The sequence below is a fragment of the Hypanus sabinus genome, chromosome 27 (genome assembly GCF_030144855.1).
Source record: "Hypanus sabinus isolate sHypSab1 chromosome 27, sHypSab1.hap1, whole genome shotgun sequence".
NCBI classification, from domain to species: domain Eukaryota; kingdom Metazoa; phylum Chordata; class Chondrichthyes; order Myliobatiformes; family Dasyatidae; genus Hypanus; species Hypanus sabinus.
Window position 1 is genome coordinate 45,504,397 of NC_082732.1, and position 23,118 is coordinate 45,527,514.

Here is a 23,118-nt window from a genome sequence, read left to right on the forward strand (position 1 = left end):
CGCATTTACACAGTCAACGTTCGTCAGTAAAATATCCCATTTGCACAGTCAACATTCATCAGTAAAATGTCGCATTTACACAGTCAATGTTCATCAGTAAAATATCCCATTTACACAGTCAACGTTCATCAGTAAAATGCCGCATTTACACAGCCCAACGTTCATCAGTAAAATATCGAATTTACACAGTCAACGTTCATCAGTAAAATGTTGCATTTACACGGTCAATGTTCATCAGTAAAGTATCCCATTTACACAGTCAATGTTCATCAGTGAAATGCCGCATTTACACAGTCAACGTTCATCAGTAAAATGCCGCATTTACACAGTCAAAGTTCATCAGTAGAATATACTATTTACACAGACAACGTTCATCAGTAAAATGCCGCATTTACACAGTCAACGTTCATCAGTAAAATGCCGCATTTACACAGTCAACGTTCATCAGTAAAATGTCCTATTTACACAGTCAACGTTCATCAGTAAAATGCCGCATTAACACAGTCAACGTTCATCAGTAAAATATCGCATTTACAGTCACTTATCAGAAAAATATCCCATTTACACAGTCAACGTTCATCAGTAAAGTATCCCATTTACACAGTCAACGTTCATGAGTAAAATGCCGCATTTACACAGTCAATGTTCATCAGTAAAAGGCCGCATTTACACAGTCAACGTTCATCAGTAAAATGCCGCATTTACACAGTCAACGTTCATCAGTAAAATGTCCTATTTACACAGTCAACGTTCATCAGTAAAATGCCGCATTTACACAGTCAACGTTCATCAGTAAAATATTGCATTTAAAGTCATTCATTAGTAAAATATCCAATTTACACAGTCATCGTTCATCAGTAAAATGACGCATTTTCACAGTCAACGTTCATCAGTAAAATATCCCATTTACACAGTTAACGTTCATCAGTAAAATGTCCCATTTACACTGTCAACGTTCATCAGTAAAATGTCGAATTTACAGTCATTCATCAGTAAAATATCGCATTTACACAGTCAACGTTCTTCAGTAAATTATTCCATTTACAAAGTCAACGTTCATTAGTAAAATGCCGCATTTACATAGTCAACGTTCATCAGTAAAATATCCCATTTACACAGTCAACGTTCATCAGTAAAATATCACATTTACAGTCATTCATCAGTAAAATATCCCATTTGCACAGTGAATGTTCATCAGTAAAATATCCCATTTACACAATGAATGTTCATCAGTAAAATATCCCATTTACACTGTCATCGTTCTTCAGTAAAATGTCGCATTTACACAGTCAACGTTCATCAGTAAAATGTCACATTTACACAGTCAACGTTCATCTGTAAAATATCCCATTTACACAGTCAACGTTCATCAGTAAAATACCGCATTTACACAATCAACATTCATCTGTAAAATATCCCATTTACACAGACAACATTCATCAGTAAAATATCCCATTTACACAATCAACGTTCATCAATAGAATATCGCATTTACACAATCAACATTCATCTGTAAAATATCCCATTTACACTGTCAACGTTCATCAGTAAAATATCCCATTTACACAGTCAACATTCATCAGTAAAATATCCCATTTACACAATGAATTTTCATCAGTAAAATATCCCATTTACACTGTCATCGTTCATCAGTAAAATGTCGCATTTACACAGTCAACGTTCATTAGTAAAATGTCACATTTACACAGTCAACTTTCCTCTGTAAAATATCCCATTTACACAGTCAACGTTCATCAGTAAAATACCGCATTTACGCAGTCAACGTTCATCAGTAAAATATCCCATTTACACAGTCAACGTTCATCAGTAAAATTTCCCATTTACACAGTCAACGTTCATCAGTAAAATGTCGCATTTACAGTCATTCATCAGTAAAATATCGCATTTACACAGTCAATGTTCATCAGTAAAATATCCCATTTACACAGTCAACATTCATCAGTAAAGGGTTGCATTTACACAGTCAACCTTCATCAGTAAAATATCCCATTTACACAGTCAACATTCATTAGTAAAATGCCGCATTTACACAGTCAACGTTCGTCAGTAAAATATCCCATTTACACAGTCAAAGTTCATCAGTAAAGGGTCGCATTTACACAGTCAACCTTCATCAGTAAAATATCCCATTTACACAGTCAACGTTCATCAGTAAAATGTCGAATTTACAGTCATTCATCAGTAAAATATCGCATTTACACAGTCAATGTTCATCAGTAAAATATCCCATTTACACAGTCAACATTCATCAGTAAAGGGTTGCATTTACACAGTCATCCTTCATCAGTAAAATATCCCATTTACACAGTCAACGTTCATTAGTAAAATGCCGCATTTACACAGTCAACGTTCATTAGTAAAATATCCCATTTACACAGTCAACATTCATCAGTAAAATGTCCCATTTACACAGTCAACGTTCATAAGTAAAATATCGCATTTACAGTCATTCATCAGTAAAATATCCCATTTGCACAGTCAACATTCATCAGTAAAATATCCCATTTACACAATCAACGTTCATCAATAAAATATCACATTTACAGAATCAACGTTCATCAGTAAAATGCTGCATTTACAAAGTCATCGTTCATCAGTAAAATGTCGCCTTTACACAGTCAACGTTCATCAGTAAAATGTCACATTAACACAGTCAACGTTCATTTGTAAAATATCCCATTTACACAGTCAACGTTCATCAGTAAAATACCGCATTTACGCAGTCAACGTTCATCAGTAAAATATCCCATTTACACAGTCAACGTTCAACAGTAAAATTTCCCATTTACACAGTCAACGTTCATCAGTAAAATGTCACATTTACAGTCATTCATCAGTAAAGTATCCCATTTACACAGTCAACGTTCATCAGTAAAATGCCGCCTTTACACAGTCAACGTTCATCAGTAAAATATCCCATTTACACAGTCAACGTTCATCAGTAAAATGTCCCATTTACACAGTCAACGTTCATCTGTAAAATGTCGCATTTACAGTCATTTATCAGTAAAATATCCGATTTACACAGTCAACGTTCATCAGTAAAATATCGCATTTACAGTCATTCATCAGTAAAATATCCCATTTACACACTCAATGTTCATCAGTAAAATATTGCATTTACAGTCATTTATCAGTAAAATATCCGAATTACACAGTCAACGTTCATCAGTAAAATATCGCATTTACAGTCATTCATCAGTAAAATATCCCTTTTACAGAGTCAACATTCATCAGTAAAATATCCCATTTACACAATCAACGTTCATCAATAAAATATCGCATTTACACAATCAACGTTCATTAGTAAAATGCCGCATTTACATAGTCAACGTTCATCAGTAAAATATCCCATTTACACAGTCAACCTTCATCAGTAAAATATCATATTTACAGTCATTCATCAGTAAAATATCCCATTTACACAGTCAACGTTCATCAGTAAAATATCCCATTTACACAATCAACGTTCATCAGTAAAAAGTCACATTTACACAGTCAACGTTCATCAGTAAAATGTCGCATTTACAGTCATTCATCAGTAAAATAGCCCATTTACACAGTCAACGTTCATCAGTAAAATATCGCATTTACAGTCATTCATCAGTAAAATATCCCATTTACACAGACAACATTCATCAGTAAAATATCCCATTTACACAATCAACGTTCATCAATAGAATATCGCATTTACACAATCAACATTCATCTGTAAAATATCCCATTTACACTGTCAACGTTCATCAGTAAAATATCCCATTTACACAATGAATGTTCATCAGTAAAATATCCCATTTACACTGTCATCGTTCTTCAGTAAAATGTCGCATTTACACAGTCAACGTTCATCAGTAAAATGTCACATTTACACAGTCAACGTTCATCTGTAAAATATCCCATTTACACAGTCAACGTTCATCAGTAAAATACCGCATTTACACAGTCAACGTCCATCAGTAAAATATCCCATTTACAGAGTCAACGTTCATCAGTAAAATTTCCCATTTACAAAGTCAACGTTCATCAGTAAAATGTCGCATTTACAGTCATTCATCAGTAAATTATCCCATTTAAACAGTCAACGTTCATCAGTAAAATGCTGCATTTACACAGTCAACGTTCGTCAGTAAAATATCCCATTTACACAGTCAAAGTTCATCAGTAAAGGGTCGCATTTACACAGTCAACCTTCATCAGTAAAATATCCCATTTACACAGTCAACGTTCATCAGTAAAATGTCGAATTTACAGTCATTCATCAGTAAAATATCGCATTTACACAGTCAATGTTCATCAGTAAAATATCCCATTTACACAGTCAACATTCATCAGTAAAGGGTTGCATTTACACAGTCAACCTTCATCAGTAAAATATCCCATTTACACAGTCAACGTTCATCAGTAAAATGCCGCATTTACACAGTCAACGTTCATTAGTAAAATATCCCATTTACACAGTCAACATTCATCAGTAAAATGTCCCATTTACACAGTCAACGTTCATAAGTAAAATATCGCATTTACAGTCATTCATCAGTAAAATATCCCATTTGCACAGTCAACATTCATCAGTAAAATATCCCATTTACACAATCAACGTTCATCAATAAAATATCACATTTACAGAATCAACGTTCATCAGTAAAATGCTGCATTTACAAAGTCATCGTTCATCAGTAAAATGTCGCATTTACACAGTCAACGTTCATCAGTAAAATGTCACATTAACACAGTCAACGTTCATTTGTAAAATATCCCATTTACACAGTCAACGTTCATCAGTAAAATACCGCATTTACGCAGTCAACGTTCATCAGTAAAATATCCCATTTACACAGTCAACGTTCAACAGTAAAATTTCCCATTTACACAGTCAACGTTCATCAGTAAAATGTCGCATTTACAGTCATTCATCAGTAAAGTATCCCATTTACACAGTCAACGTTCATCAGTAAAATGCCGCCTTTACACAGTCAACGTTCATCAGTAAAATATCCCATTTACACAGTCAACGTTCATCAGTAAAATGTCCCATTTACACAGTCAACGTTCATCTGTAAAATGTCGCATTTACAGTCATTTATCAGTAAAATATCCGATTTACACAGTCAACGTTCATCAGTAAAATATTGCATTTACAGTCATTCATCAGTAAAATATCCCATTTACACACTCAATGTTCATCAGTAAAATATTGCATTTACAGTCATTTATCAGTAAAATATCCGAATTACACAGTCAACGTTCATCAGTAAAATATCGCATTTACAGTCATTCATCAGTAAAATATCCCTTTTACAGAGTCAACATTCATCAGTAAAATATCCCATTTACACAATCAACGTTCATCAATAAAATATCGCATTTACACAATCAACGTTCATTAGTAAAATGCCGCATTTACATAGTCAACGTTCATCAGTAAAATATCCCATTTACACAGTCAACGTTCATCAGTAAAATATCCCATTTACACAATCAACGTTCATCAGTAAAAAGTCACATTTACACAGTCAACGTTCATCAGTAAAATGTCGCATTTACAGTCATTCATCAGTAAAATAGCCCATTTACACAGTCAACGTTCATCAGTAAAATATCGCATTTACAGTCATTCATCAGTAAAATATCCCATTTACACAGACAACATTCATCAGTAAAATATCCCATTTACACAATCAACGTTCATCAATAGAATATCGCATTTACACAATCAACATTCATCTGTAAAATATCCCATTTACACTGTCAACGTTCATCAGTAAAATATCCCATTTACACAGTCAACATTCATCAGTAAAATATCCCATTTACACAATGAATTTTCATCAGTAAAATATCCCATTTACACTGTCATCGTTCATCAGTAAAATGTCGCATTTACACAGTCAACGTTCATTAGTAAAATGTCACATTTACACAGTCAACTTTCCTCTGTAAAATATCCCATTTACACAGTCAACGTTCATCAGTAAAATACCGCATTTACGCAGTCAACGTTCATCAGTAAAATATCCCATTTACACAGTCAACGTTCATCAGTAAAATTTCCCATTTACACAGTCAACGTTCATCAGTAAAATGTCGCATTTACAGTCATTCATCAGTAAAGTATCCCATTTACACAGTCAACGTTCATCAGTAAAATGCCGCCTTTACACAGTCAACTTTCATCAGTAAAATATCCCATTTACACAGTCAACGTTCATCTGTAAAATGTCGCATTTACAGTCATTCATCAGTAAAATATCCCATTTACACACTCAATGTTCATCAGTAAAATATTGCATTTACAGTCATTTATCAGTAAAATATCCCATTTACACAGTCAACGTTCATCAGTAAAATGTCGCATTTACACAGTCAACGTTCATCAGTAAAATATCGCATTTACAGTCATTCATCAGTAAAATATCCCTTTTACACAGTCAACGTTCATCAGTAAAATGTCGCATTTACAGTCATTCATCAGTAAAATATCCGATTTACACAGTCAACGTTCATCAGTAAAATATCGCATTTACAGTCATTCATCAGTAAAATATCCCTTTTACAGAGTCAACATTCATCAGTAAAATATCCCATTTACACAATCAACGTTCATCAATAAAATATCGCATTTACACAATCAACGTTCCTCAGTAAAATATCCCATTTACACAGTCAACGTTCATTAGTAAAATGCCGCATTTACATAGTCAACGTTCATCAGTAAAATATCCCATTTACACAGTCAACCTTCATCAGTAAAATATCATATTTACAGTCATTCATCAGTAAAATATCCCATTTACACCGTCAACGTTCATCAGTAAAATATCCCATTTACACAATCAACGTTCATCAATAGAATATCGCATTTACACAATCAACATTCATCTGTAAAATATCCCATTTACACTGTCAACGTTCATCAGTAAAATATCCCATTTACACAGTCAACATTCATCAGTAAAATATCCCATTTACACAATGAATTTTCATCAGTAAAATATCCCATTTACACTGTCATCGTTCATCAGTAAAATGTCGCATTTACACAGTCAACGTTCATCAGTAAAATGTCACATTTACACAGTCAACTTTCATCTGTAAAATATCCCATTTACACAGTCAACGTTCATCAGTAAAATACCGCATTTACACAGTCAACGTTCATTAGTAAAATGCCGCATTTACATAGTCAACGTTCATCAGTAAAATATCCCATTTACACAGTCAACCTTCATCAGTAAAATATCATATTTACAGTCATTCATCAGTAAAATATCCCATTTACACCGTCAACGTTCATCAGTAAAATATCCCATTTACACAATCAACGTTCATCAATAGAATATCGCATTTACACAATCAACATTCATCTGTAAAATATCCCATTTACACTGTCAACGTTCATCAGTAAAATATCCCATTTACACAGTCAACATTCATCAGTAAAATATCCCATTTACACAATGAATTTTCATCAGTAAAATATCCCATTTACACTGTCATCGTTCATCAGTAAAATGTCGCATTTACACAGTCAACGTTCATCAGTAAAATGTCACATTTACACAGTCAACTTTCATCTGTAAAATATCCCATTTACACAGTCAACGTTCATCAGTAATATATCGCATTTACAGTCATTCATCAGTAAAATATCCCTTTTACAGAGTCAACATTCATCAGTAAAATATCCCATTTACACAATCAACGTTCATCAATAAAATATCCCATTTACACAATCAACGTTCATCAATAGAATATCGCATTTACACAATCAACATTCATCTGTAAAATATCCCATTTACACTGTCAACGTTCATCAGTAAAATATCCCATTTACACAGTCAACATTCATCAGTAAAATATCCCATTTACACAATGAATTTTCATCAGTAAAATATCCCATTTACACTGTCATCGTTCATCAGTAAAATGTCGCATTTACACAGTCAACGTTCATCAGTAAAATGTCACATTTACACAGTCAACTTTCATCTGTAAAATATCCCATTTACACAGTCAACGTTCATCAGTAATATATCGCATTTACAGTCATTCATCAGTAAAATATCCCTTTTACAGAGTCAACATTCATCAGTAAAATATCCCATTTACACAATCAACGTTCATCAATAAAATATCGCATTTACACAATCAATGTTCCTCAGTAAAATATCCCATTTACACAGTCAACGTTCATCAGTAAAATATCATATTTACAGTCATTCATCAGTAAAATATCCCATTTACACAGTCAACGTTCATCAGTAAAATATCCCATTTACACAATCAACGTTCATCAGTAAAATATCTCATTTACACTGTCATCGTTCATCAGTAAAATGCTGCATTTACACAGTCAATGTTCATCAGAAAAATCTTCCATATACATAATCACCAGTTCATCAGCAAAATGTCCCATTTACACTCTCACCTGTTCAACAGTAAAATATCTCATTTAGAGATCCACCTGTTCTCAGTAAAATGTCCCTTTTACAGAGCCACTTGTTTATCCGTAAAACCTCCCATTTACCGGCTCACCAATTCATCAGTAAAGTGTCCCATTGATACACTCAGTGTTCATCAGTGAAATGTCCCATTGAAACTGCCACCTGTTCATCGGCAAAATGCCCCATTTACAGACTCACCTGTCATCCAGTGATTCATCTGTTATTCTATTTTTGTTAATAATTTAGCCAATTTGATATTGATTATTTATTTCTTAATTTTTATATGATTATCAGTTAATCCTGAGATAGCTCTTGGCAAATTTTTCTACATAAGTGGTTTGCCATTGCCTCCTTCTGGGCAGTGTCTTTACAAGATGGGTGCCCCCAGCCATTATCAGTACCCTTCAGAGACTGTCTGCCTGGTGTTAGTGGTGGCGTAACCAGGACTTGTGATCTGCACCGGCTGCTCATACAACCATCCACCACCTGCTCCCATGGCTTCACGTGACCCTGATTGGGGCTAATCAGGTGCTACACCTTGTCCAAGGGTGACCTGCTGTCTTTCAGAGTGTAGGAGCACCTTCAATCTCCTTGTGTAGAGACTTATCTCCACACCCACAGTTGATGGAAACAGTTGGTATTTAGGGAATCGATGAGATGGCTCAGCTGATAGTCAGAGGTCACTGATTCAGCCTGGTTGACAGCAGTTATTTTGATTTATTGATGTGGGGTTTCAGAGGGCTAGCTGTCAACATTAAGTGTGAGACTGGGCTCGGCCACCATCAGAGAATGGAAATTTCACACTCACTGTGTAGGACAGTGCTGTCTGTGGCATCTCAGTCTCTCACCCAGCCACAACTCCAATCTTAAAACAATTTACAGCGAACTGTTACCCAGAAGCAACTGAATATTAGGTGAAAGAAACGGACTTTCCCTTCAGAGCTATCAACTACTTCTGGGGCAGTCCATTGGGTCGATGATTTGCATTCATTCCGTCATTGTGAGACAAGCTCAATTCACTTTCCCTCTGCAGACAGTGTCCATCATGTTCTGACAAAAGTCTCTTGCCAGTCGTAGCGATGTTCTGCCGTGCACACTCACTGATGCAAACACAGCTCTAATGCTGTACACACTCACAAACACAAACACAACTCTAAACCCACACACACTAACACAAACACAACTCTAACCCCACTCACAATCACTAACACTAACACAACTCTAACCTCACACACACTCACTAACACAAAGACAACTCTAACCCCACACACACTAACACAAACACAACTCTAACCCCTCACACACTCACTAACACAAACACAACTCTAACCCTGTACACGCTCACTAACACAAACACAACTCTATCCCCATACACGCTCACTGACACAAACACAACTCTAACCCTGCATACACACAATCACAACTCTAACCCTGCATACACACAAACACAACTCTCACCCCACACACACTGACACAAACACAACTCTAACCCCACACACACTCACTAACACAATCACAACTCTAACCCCGCACACACTGACACAAACACAACTCTAACCCCACACACACTAACACAAACACCTCTAGCCCCTCACACACTCACTAACACAAACACAACTCTAACCCTGTACACGATCACTAACACAAACACAACTCTATCCCCATACACGTTCACTGACACAAACACAACTCTAACCCTGCATACACACAATCACAACTCTAACCCCGCACACACTGACACAAACACAACTCTAACCCCACACACACTCACTAACAGAAACACAACTCTATCCCCATACACACTCACTAACACAAACACAACTCTAGCCCCACTCACAATCACTGGCACTAACATAACCCTAGCCTCACACACACTCACTAACACAAACACAACTCTAACCCTGCATACACACAAACACAACTCTCACCCCACACACACTGACACAAACACAACTCTAACCCCACACACACTCACTAACACAATCACAACTCTAACCCCGCAACACAACTCTAACCCCACACACACTCACTAACAGAAACTCAACTCTATCCCCATACACACTCACTGACACAAACACAACTCTCACCCCACACACACTGACACAAATACAACTCTAACCTCACACACACTCACTAACACAATCACAACTCTAACCCCATACACACTCACTGACACAAACACAATTCTAACCCCGTACACACTCACTGACACAAACACAACTCTAACCCTGTACACACTCACTGACACAATCACAACTCAAACCCCACACACATTGAACCCGACCACAGACGTCACATCAGAACAAGCTCAAACTCTCACCCAAAGGGACCACGTACCTTCCTGATTCCAGGCTGCTCCACCACCCATCCCCAGCACCAGAAAGCCATTTGTTTCTGGTTATAGACCTACATACCCCACCACAGAATAGTTCTCTGTAGAACTGAAATGAAAAGGAATTTGTTTACCAGAAAGTGGTAAATCTGTGGAATTCATTGCCACAGATATCTGTGGAGGCCAAGTCACTGGGTGTATTTAAAATGGAGGTTGATAGGTTTCTGATTAGTAAAGGGTTTAAGGGTTATGGGGGATGGTGGAAGCATAGGGTGAAATAAAAATCAACTCTGGGCCAAATGGCTTGCTTAATTCTTCTCCTACATCTGCCTCTCCCAATCCTAATTCCCTCCCATATCCCCTTTTTTATTCTCCCTCCATACATCCCACTCCTTCAGTCTCCCTCAAGCTAGAGGTAGTGCAAAATGTTTCTCAAATACCTTCAAAAGTTTGAAGTAAATTTATTACCAAAGTACATATCTGTCACCATATACAACTCTGACATTCACCTTCTTGTGGGCATTCACAGTAAATACAAAGAAACGCAATAGAATCAATGAAACACACAGCAAGACAGGCATGAAAGAGACAACAAACTGCAAATACAAAAGAAAATAATAATAAATAAACAATAAATATCAAGAACTTGAGATAAAGAGCCTTTGAAAGTGAGTCTAGTTCAGTGGGAACAGTTCAATGATGGGGCAAGTGAAGTTGGGTGAAGATATCCCCTCTGGTTCAAGAGTCTGATGGTTGAGGGATAATGTGTTTCTGAATCTGGTGCGGGTCCTGAGGCTCCTATACCACCTTCTTAATGGCAGCAGTGAAAAGAGAGCATGGCCTGGGTAGTGGGGGTCCCTGATGATGGTTCTGCAACAATATCTTGTGTAGATATAATACATGGCTGGGACTGGAGGGCTTGATTAATAAGAAGAGACTGGAATGGCTGGAACACTTCCCTGGAGCAAAGGAGGCTGAGGTCTGACCTGATGGAAGTTTGTAAAATCATATGAAATATAGATAAGGATAGTCACCGTCTTTATTTCCAGGGTAAGGGTGCCTCAAACTACAGGGCCTAGGTTCAAAGGTGAGTGAGGAGAATTTCAAAGATAATCTGATGGCATGTTTTTCACACAGAAGATGATGCATGCTTGGAATGAGTTATCAAAGTAAGGGGTAGAGACAGGTACATCTATGACCCTTAAAAGGAAATACAGGTAAAAGGGACTCGTTTAGATATTCAGCTGGAAACAAACTGCTGGAGGAACTCAGTGGATTAAACAGAATCTGTGGGTTTGTTCTTGTTTCAGGCTGAAACCCTGAATTACAACGGCTCACAGAGCTCCCCAGGAAACTCTTCAACCAGCCTGTAATATCCTGAAGGGAGCTTTAAGAAAAATTGTGTGTCTATAGTTCTCCCTCTCACACACACACAATAAATCGATATAGTATTCCCTGCTTCCTGGACTCTTATGAAAGATATGAGTGGGACCAGGGACAACATCCCCTCTGTATCGGAGCAATTCAGCTTATTTTCCCCAATCCTCAGTGTTAACCTTTCCCCCATTACCTCATCACCTAGCACCATGTCACCAAGTGATACAGTACAGTGCAGCCCACACAGTCCATGCTGACTATCAACCTGCCCAACTCTTCGGTAAATTTCCAAGGTATGGGTGAATATTTCTGCTGCCATTATTGCTTGCAGTCTCTCCCGAGTGGCGACTTTCCCATCCCATCTTGGAACCCCCACTTGGCAGTGGCATTGTGGGGTTACTCTGTTCCCACATAAGGACATAGAGTCATAGAACACTACAGGCCCTTCAGCACATCTAGTCATGCCAAAATATTATTCTCCTTAGTCCCATCGATCTCCACCTGTCCTTCATAACCTTCTCATCCATGTACCTATCCAAATTTCTCTTAAATATTGAAATTAAACCCCCATCCACCACTGGCAGCTTGTTCCACCATTCCACACTCTCACTACCCTCTGAGCGAAGAAATTCCCCTCATGTTCCTCTCAACAGTTCACCTTTCATCCTTAACCAATGGCCTCTAGTTCTAGTCTCATCCAGTCTCAGTAGAAAAAAGCCTGCTTGCATTTACCCTATCCATACCCCTCATAATTTTGTATACCTTAATCAAAGCTCCCTTCATTTTCTTATGCTCTGGGGAATAAAGTCCTAACCTATTCAACCTTCCCCTATAGCTTAGGTCTCAGTACTCTTTCAATTTTATTGATATCTTTCCTGTAGGTAGGTGACCAAAACTGCACACAATACTCAAAATTAGACCTCACTAATGTTTTGTACAACTTCAGCATAACATCCCAACTCCTGTACTCAATACTTTGGTTTAAGAAAGCCAATATGCCAAAGCTTTCTTTATGACCCTATTTACCTATGATGCCATCTTCAAGGAATTATGGATCTTTATTTCCAGATCAGTCTGTTCTACCACACTTCACAGTGCCCTACCACTCACCTCGTAAGTCCTATCCTGCTTGGTCCTTTCCTCCCAAAATGCAATACCTCGCACTAGTCTGCCATTTTTCGCCCCATGTTCCATTTGAACCAGGCCACCATACTTTGGGGTTGTTCCACCAGCAGATCTAACAGTCATTGAAATAATGAAGAAACAGAAGTGCACTGTTATTTTTTTCTGAAATAGAGGAACTTTGACCTTACTTTTAGATTTCTCAATCATCACTAAGTTTTGCAAGTTCACTGCGGCCTGTTCTGTAACACAAGGAAATGTCAACACACAGACCTTTGATGACATTGCGTCCACACCGTGCACTGAGAATGTTTTTGTGCAGTTGGGAGGTGCCCTACAATACTGCCAATTCAGCAGTGCTTGATTCAATCCTCTCTGTGTTCCCTCACCTTCAGGGGATTGAAGATAACCAATGTCTTTAGCTTCAGCAGTTGACCATTGGGTCCCTCAGTCTAGTCATCATCATCATCATGTGCCATGTTGTATGACATTAACATTAGGTCCCATGTCATATGATGTGGGCAATCATGGTCCCATGACCATGATTGTTCTTGCAAAATTTTCCTACAGAAGTAGCTTGCCAATGCCTTCTTCTGGAAAGTGTCTTTACAAGATGGGTGACCGCAGCCATTATTAATACTCTTCAGAGATTGTCTGCCTGGTGTCAGTAGTCACATAACCAGGACTTGTGATATGTACTAGCTGCTCATACGACCATCCACCACCTGTTCCCATGGCTTCACGTGAGACTGACTGGGGAGCTAAGTGGGTGCTGCACCTTGCCCAAGGGTGACCTGCAGGCTAATGGAGGGAAGGAGTACTTTACACCTCCTTTGGTAGAGCATATCTCCATCCCGTCTCCCAAGTCAAGTGAGGTCAAGTTTATTTCATCTATGCAAATCCATGTGTGCACAGGTGCAATGAAAATCATACCTGCAGCAGCATCACAGGCACAGAGCATCAGATACACAACATCCAGAAAAAAATAAATTAAACACAATGTTCACAAGAAAGAACAATTAGAACAAAAGAAAAGGCTGTTTTAGTGTAAAGTGGTCATAGCTTTGCCACTGATTAGGGTTATTTATGTTGGTTCAAGATCCAAATAGTTGAAGGGAAGTAACTGTTCCTGTAGGACTCCAGGCTCTGTACCTCCTGCCCAATGGTAGCTGTGAGAAGATGGCATGGCCTGGGTGGTGGGGTTTTTGATCTTGGGCAGTACATCTTTGAGGAAGAACCTCTCATGGTAATGACCAATGATGGGGAGGAAAAAGTAGTTGACTGAGTCGAGGAAGAAATCTGCAGAGGGTGCCCAGGTTGGATTTAATACTTGCAACAAACAAACACAAGCAGCTGAGCTGGTGGAGAAATTCCCTGTTCACAACTGAGTTTTATATGGTTCGCCTTACATTACAAAGATTCATTGCCATAGGTGGCTGTAGAGGCCAAGTCATTGGGTATATTTAAGACAGAGTTTGGTAGATTCTTGGTTAGTCAGGGCATGAACAGTTACAGGGAGAAAGTTGGAGCTGAGAGGGAAATGGATCAGCCATAACAAAAAGGCAGAGCAGACTCGATGGGCCAAATGGCCTAATTTGTCTTATCTTATTAAGATCTGATTGTAATATCATTCCACATCACTCCTGAGCTCCATAATGTTTCATCTTGTTCTTATCAGCCTTGTCAAGTACCACAGTGGTTTGTGGCATCTTGTCATTGTGTTTTGTATTTACCAGGTGTGCAATACGGCCAACTAACTGGCTAAACATAAACTGAGAGCCTTCTGATTCCCGAGACCATGAACAATACCAAGAGGAGAGGTTTACTTGGTGTGTGAATGTATCATTACTTTTACAAAGAAGATTACCACCAGGCAGACTGCAGCAACCAGCCTACGTCAAGAAAACAACAGGAAGCTGAAGCAGAAGGAGAGTCTGACACAGGAAGAGAAGAAGTTTTGAAGCAGTCATACATGAACCACGTTTCATAGGGACTCAGTGAATTTGTCCACGTTGCAATCTCCAGATCGCCACACAAAACCAGACAGGAAAACGACTCGCATTTTAGGCAAATATGTTTTAACTGATTGTTCCTTTGTAGGGTGTATTTTACGGTTACAGAGTGACGTGTTCTCTGAAGCAAGATGTTTCTGTGGGCAGCTTATGATGTGCCGATGTGAAGCTGGTGAGTGGGCTTGGATACCGCGTGTGCAGGCGTGTGGTTTAGAAATGGGATGCATCAGCGTTACCCCTCGGTGCTGCAAAAACTCCGGAGAACAGGAACAGGAGGATCTGGTACAAATACCAAGCTTCAGGTATGACCCACTCTCTGTTCCCCCATAACCTGAACACAGCAATTATTGAGACACCAGCACACTCTGAGGAATCAAAGTTTGAAGGTTTTGGGTGCTGTGAGGCTTGGGCTGGATAAGGGGTGATGTGTGAGAGTTCACACGCAGCTGGGTCTCTGGGTCCACGGACTCTCACAGCACAGCTCCACTCAATCCTGACACAGAAATGGTGGCTGTAGGGGTGGGTGCCAAGTCTGAGTACAACCTGACCTCTAACCTAGGTGCTGACCCCTGCACTAAACTGCCTGGAACAGGCTGGGAGATCCCCTCCACAAGTAAACCCTTGACTGGCCCAGTGCAGCCCCTGTCCCAGCACCTACCCACTGGGTGCTCCCTCTCCCTGTGCTCACCCACTGAATGCTGCACACCTCCATAACCTGCTGACCATAGCTCACCATAACCTGCTGAGTGTAACATTCCAACAGTGCCTAGTTTACATTCTTGGCTCCAGACCCCAACTCACCTTTGGCCCAGAGTGGGACCAGGGTCTAGAAGTTAGCAGGGAGCAGCTCAACATCTCATGAAGTTCACATCACCCATGACAAGACTCAACGTCACCCATAACAAGACTCAACGTCACCCATAACAATGTTCAATATCACCCACGACAAAGTTCAACGTCACCCATGACAGATCTCAACAACACCCACGACAAAACAACCAACACTTTTAGCACATTAAATATTCATTTCTCCATCATCACCGCACGGTTAGCACAATGCACCAGGGTTATTTATCCACTGGGACAGCCTCTTCCCAACCCGCCACCTCTCCCACCAAGGAGGGGAAGGACTATCTGCACTATGTACCATGGTTATGAATCGTTCATTCTGTTAGCTCACCATCTCTCCCACCGAGGTGCTGGCCTCTTGCTGTCAGAGATGCCCCCATTCTGCCTCTCCCTTACTTGGACACCACATCGTTCTTTGTATGCAGGGCCTCAGCCTGTCAGAGATGCCTCCGTCTCTCCCTTTCCTAACAAGAAGACTGTGTTGTTCCCTGTATGTGGGGCCTCGCCCCGTCCTGTTCTGACCTTGCTAACTTCAAGCCAACTTTCTCTCTTTCTCCCATCTGAAAAAGGATCCAAACTGAAACATTAACTCTCTCCACAGACTTACCTCAGCTGCTGAGTGCTTCCAGAATGTTCTGTTTTTATTACCAGAATGTGAAGATTTTATTTACACCTTTCCTTCCCACAGACACTCCCCCCCTGCAAGTGGACAAGATATTATTAGATCACCCCCAGAGCTGGATAGACTGATAGAACCGGTGCAGGTAGGTCCCTCTCCAGGCAGGTTCCACTGACACTGGCGCCTTGTCAGGCTGAGCCCAAGTAATACTGGAGATATATTGTTTAATTAAGCATTCGTTGTTGTTATATGGGTTATATGTAAAAGTAGAGAATGGTATATGTCAGTACACCACCACATCATATTGTGCATGCTCCACTTAAAGTAAAAACAAGTTAGAGACAATTATCCCCAGTCCCATGTTTCTCTTCCAATTAATTTTATATTTTAGAGTTACAAAACATAACAGTGGCGATGAGTAAGTTTTAAAATGAACCTGAGATGACTACCTACTTGTTGAAGTGCAGCACGTACTCCTTCGGGAAAGTTCAGGAAGGGGCGAGTTTAAAAATCAAAATATTAATGCACCTTAGTTTGTTATTTATGTGTGAATCCTCTGTAGATTTTATCCTTACCTTCATAAGTTATCCTGAGTATCATGAGTATGTGTACTACTGTGCTTAACACCCTGGTTCATAGAAACACTGTCTCACTTCTACACACATTACAGTATGTGTATATGGTACAGTATATGGTCATATACATTATACGCACATACTTAGTTAAATGACAATAAACTTGACTTGGGAAAATAGATTAAATTTACAGGTTCATAGACATGAGTACCATGTGATAATATTAATAAATAAAGGAAAAGCAGAAATGCTGGCTGCAACAGAAAGATAGATGCATTGAATTGCACAAAAGATAACTGGATGATGTATACTGAACAAATTGATTTTAAAGCAAATGGAAAAGCTGATAGGAAGTGAGTGCCAGTTTTGCTGAATAATAGGTGGAAGAGCATACAGTTTGACTACTCCAACTAAACCAGCCGAAGTATTGCAGGAACATTTAAAACCAAAACCATTGCTGATTGCAAAGCACTTTAGGTTTCATAAGCAGATTTAAAAGAAAGAGGAGTCCATTTCAGCTTGTGTGGCTGAATTGACAAATTGTCTGATCATTGTCAGTTCAGCAATGGGCTTAATGATGAAATTGTCTGATCATTGTCAGTCCAGTGATGGGCTTAATGATGAAATTGTCTGATCATTGTCAGTTCAGCATTGGGCTTAATGATGCACGGAGAGGTCTTTTAGTCTGCGGAATCTTACAAGAAAGCTTTCAAAAATGGTTTCTAAGTGAAGCACAGCTTACTTTTAAACGAACAGTTGAAATTGCTATATCAATGAAAACAACAGCCAGATCAATTGAATTGCGGCAGGAATGAAGTGAGCATGACAGAACTGTAATGTCTAAGTAAAAACTGGCCTTACTGAACAACTTGTGTTACTGTTGTGGCAGGGGCTCACGTATACCAAAAAAAGTGCAGGTTTAAAGGTGAAACTTGCAGAAAATGCAACGAAGTAAGAGACATACAAAGAGCATGTTGGGCCGACAAAAGTAAATGGACTGCACAGAGAAGAGAAAAAATTAAAAGTCAAGTTGCAAATTCAAAAAGAGCAGCAGTGGGAATGCAGTTGATGAAAAATCTGTTACTGGTATGGATGATAAGGAACATCTCCAAAGTCTCAAGACAGCATTAAAAAGGTGAGAGGATTACAGGCTGAGAGCACAACACAAGTGTGAATTCTTGACACCAAGCATCACTTACTGTGATCACACCACTGATGCACAACTGTGCTGAGAAAATGGAAGCACTGGTGGATGCCCTATGGCCAAAGGACGTGTCACAGTTGTGGTTCTCTTAGGATTTACCAATTACTATAACACATTGTAAGGTTGTTCACTGAGCCCTGAAGATTAAGTTGCAAATTTTTTGTCACCAGTTGAGCTGACAACTTCAGTGCACAACTACAACAAGATTCTGTTAAACCTGGCCACTGTGCTCCACCCTTCGATCTCATTACTGCCGATTGGGAAGAAATGGCAATGGACAAAGCCAGGTGAGGTGGCTTTCCAAACGACAAAGGAAATGGTGATGTCAGACACTGTACTCACACATTATGATCCACACTCTCCAGTGAAGCTTGCCAATCAAGACTCACCTTATGGTATAGGTGCAGTCATGTCACATGTTATGAGTGATGGAAGGGAATGCCCGTAGCCTTTATCACGTTCCTTTATTGCTGCAGATAGACAGATTGTAAAAAGTTTCAATCAGTTCTTATATGGGAGAAAGTGTACCCTCATTACTGATCATCAACCTCTAGTGTCCAGTTTCATTTCACAGAAGGGTGTTTCACTAACAGCAGCAGCACGAATGGGCTCTGTTTCTTGGAGGACACAATTACAAGATGGAATTCAAGAGGGTAACTGATCATGGAAATACTGATGGATTGTCCCATTTGTCCTTGGAAAAGGAAGTACCTGAAAAATTTACAAAAGAGGATACTCATCTCGACTTATTCTCCCTAATACAAATTGAAAGTCTCCCTACTACAGCAGAGATGATCCAAAGAGAAACCAGAAAAGACACCACACTGACTCAAGTCTGCATGGCAACATAAAATGACTGGAATGTGTAGCAGAAGCTCCAGTTTCCCCATTTATACCATCGCCGGGATGAACTTGCCCTTGATGGGGTTGCCTTATGTAGAGATCTAGAATTGTTGTGTGACCCAAGCTGAGAGCTAAAGTGTTGGAGGAGCTAAATGCTGGTCATCTAGGCCTAGTCAAAACTTTGGTGGCCTGGGATAGATTAGTAGGTCGAGCAGCTTGCCATGCACTGTTCAGGATGCCAACACATCCAGAAGATGTTAGACCAGTGCCCCTCCATCACAGGAATGGCCTGCATAACCCTGGCAGAGGGTTTATGTGGACCGTTCATGAGATTAGATTTAATGGTAATGGATGCAGCTACAAAGTGTTCCCAATCGCCTCCATCAGCCTCGTACACAGTTGATGTGTGAGAAGCCCCTTCTCAAGGACTGGAGTTCCAAAACATTGAGTCAGTGATACTGGACCACAGTTTGTTGCGGACACACACACAGTGGGAGGGGGAGTGTGTAACAGCCACGCAGTGGAAAGGGAGAAGTGTGAGGCCTGCTCACAATGGGAGCAGATTAGCAGTTCTTCTAGAGCCCTGGTTCACAGTACTCTTTGCCCAAGGTTTGTCCCTGTCAATTTATACGGAATTTATATGTGTGCGTGTTTGGCTTCTGACTGACTTTAGTTTATGTATTAATTTATTATATTTAGAGATACAGCCCAGTAACTGGCCCTTCAGCGCTTTGAGTCCATACTGCCCAGTTACACACATGACCAATTAACCAGTACGTCTTTGGACTGTGGAAGGAAATTGGAGCACCTGGAGGAAACCCATACAGGCACAGGAAGAATGTACAAACTTCTTACAGGCACGGGTGGGAATTTAACTGGGATTGCTGGCCCTGTAATATTAACCACATTAACCACAAGCTACTGTGCTGACCATTTTAATCGGTTTATTTTCCAATCTTGTTCCTCAGAGTCAATACTCGCAAGGTGACCACGTGTTTGCAGATCGCCTGGAAGAGCTGTCTAGGGTAAGATAGTTTAGCAAAAGCCCTAGGCCTGTGTGGGGTGCCAGACTCTCTTGGCCACCCATCCAATGATCCTCAACTCTCTCCATGAGGGCGGGTAGCATTTGAGCCAGCCAACTGGGACCACCTGCTGCTGCCATTGATTCTTTAAAAGCGATGACCCTCTTTTATAATGTTCAACAACTAAGACTTGGTGAGAATAACTCTCCCCTATAGAAATCAGATCACAACTGTGTGAGGTGCAGCAGTGAGGGAGCTTCCCATGCTGGAGAGATGTTATAGAGAGAGCATCCCTCTGTGGGAATGCAGTACTAAGAGAGCAACCCACTGAGAAAGGGAAGATACTGTGGGAGTATTCCAATATGGTAGTACCGAGGGAGGGTCACGTTGTGGGAGAGGTAGTACTGAGGGAGCATTCCACTCAATACTGAGGAAACATTTGATATTTGGAGGTCTAATATTGAGGGAGCATCCCAAAGTGGGAGGGGCAGTACTGAGCGAGCAACCCACTGTGAGAGGGGTGGTACTGAGGGTCAGTGGTATTGAGGGAGAGTCACACTGTGGGAGGGTTGATAATGAGGGAGGGTCACACTGAGAGAGAGGTGGTACTGAGGGAGGGTCACACTGTGGGAAGGGTGGTACCGAGGGAAGGTCACACTGAAGGAGGGGTGGTACTGAGGGAAGATCACACTCAAGGAGGGGTGGTACTGAGAGAGGGTCTCACTGTGGGAGGGTGGTACTGAAGGAGGGTCACACTGTGGGAAGGAACCACAGGCCAACATGATCAGGGATTTTTCCCTGCACTCTGTAAAGATGACGACAGTTTTGAGCAACAGAAAATGAAATACTGCAGGTGCGGGAAATCTAGAATAAAACAGAAACTGCTGAAAGTTGGAAGCCAATCAGATGGTGTCTGTGCAGAGAAAAGAGAGAATTAGTTTCTTTTCAGCATACCTTCATCCACGTCTGAAGACACCACAGACACTATCTCACCTGCTGGGAATTACAAGCGCTTTCTGCCTTTATTTAACTTTACCATTTCCACAGGATTCCTCATCTCATTGGATGGGGAAAGGGGAAAATTTTCTCCAAGACCCCTTGTCACTCTAATACCTGCTCCCCTTTGAATTTGAAACATCCAGTGACTCCACCTCCCTGGATCCCCAGGATGGACATTATACACCATTAGGGGAAGAAATTTCTATCTAGTTACCCTCATTGGGTCCAAATCTCCTATCAATATCCCTCAGAACTTTCATATTGGATGTAGTCTGCATGTGACATCTCATTCATCTCAAGTTTACCGTGTGACACCCTCTGCAGGGCTTCCCTCAAGTGAGAGCCAACAGAGTATATCTACTGCAGTGCAGACTCACGAACATTATACACCTGCTCCAGTGCAGACTCACGAACATTATACACCTGCTCCAGTGCAGACTCACGAACATTATACACCTGCTCCAGTGCAGACTCACGAACATTATACACCTGCTCCAGTGCAGACTCACGAACATTATACACCTGCTCCAGTGCAGACTCACGAACATTATACACCTGCTCCAGTGCAGACTCACGAACATTATACACCTGCTCCAGTGCAGACTCACGAACATTATACACCTGCTCCAGTGCAAACTCAATAATGCTGTAGCTACAGATGGTGCATCCTTCTCACAGTTTCCAGTCCTCTACCACTGACTTACAGGCCCTTCTGGCCCAACAAGCCTGCACTGCCCAATTACACACATTAAGCTACTGACCTTTATGTCTTTGGGATGTAAGAGGAAACTGGAGCACCAGGAGGAACCCCCATGCTCACAGGGAGAATGTACAATTTCCTTACAGACAGAGACAGGATGTGAAGCTTCTTTCCCTCATGTCCTTTTGTTGAGATTTCAGTAATATTTCCATATTACCTGCTCACCCTTTGTCAGTTGCACAAGTCAATATTACCCAGCTCTGTAATAATTGCTTTTATTTATTTTTCAGACCCAATTTTTCACCCTGAAACTGCATTTCAAATTCAACTCTTCTACAATAACTGCTTTACTGAGTTTGTGGATTTACACCTCCTCAAAGCACAGCCAAACCCTGCTCCCTTTACATATTACTCTAAGAAACCAACCCGGATGTATAGAATGAACGTGTCTATATTTTACCTGGATGTGTTAACTAATGAACATTTACTTGGTGACGTCTGATATTCGCAGGTTGAGTTACTGTGGGGGAAGTCACGTGGAGACCTGGAGAAGATTATCTGCACGGAACCTATTCTAGGCTGGGAAGGAGAGAACATGAGATCCCTGGGGGAGGTCGTGTGGTCATCCTCAGTGGTGCTTCACAACAAATACACTGAGGTAACTCCTTCTCAGCTTCTCAGTAGGCATGTCCTCTTGGACAACATCACCCTGGAGCCTGGCAACCATCTTTTGGAGGAAGGTGTACTGAGAACCAGCCTCATTTCTATAAAGCCTTTTCACATCCTCTGAACTGAAGGAATCAGAGACTCTCACTGAGAACCCAACCTCATTAGGTCAGTGATTCATGTGAGGTAGACCAAGAGGTTCAGTCACACAGAAACCATGGAGGAGTCATCAGCTTTTCAGATGAAAGGCAAGTGCAGGAACTGTCGGCATAGAGGGGAAAGGTTGAAAGGGAACCTAAGAGTCAACTTTATCACACAGAGGCTGGTGGATGA

The 23,118-nt window shown here is 40.3% G+C and overlaps 1 protein-coding gene across 2 annotated transcripts in view; it reads left to right on the forward strand.

Annotated features, from left to right (window-relative positions):
- The first annotated feature begins 15,273 nt into the window (after positions 1-15,273).
- The window catches only part of LOC132381955 (probable pleckstrin homology domain-containing family N member 1), a 31,003-nt gene continuing 23,158 nt past the window's right edge, over positions 15,274-23,118 (forward strand). For both annotated transcript variants that reach the window (XM_059951658.1, XM_059951659.1), the window contains exons 1-4: positions 15,274-15,610; positions 16,846-16,921; positions 20,367-20,423; positions 22,631-22,777. In XM_059951658.1, the coding sequence (XP_059807641.1) occupies positions 15,459-15,610; positions 16,846-16,921; positions 20,367-20,423; positions 22,631-22,777 (432 nt within the window). In that variant the 5' untranslated portion in view covers positions 15,274-15,458. The remainder of the gene's footprint in view (positions 15,611-16,845; positions 16,922-20,366; positions 20,424-22,630; positions 22,778-23,118) is intronic.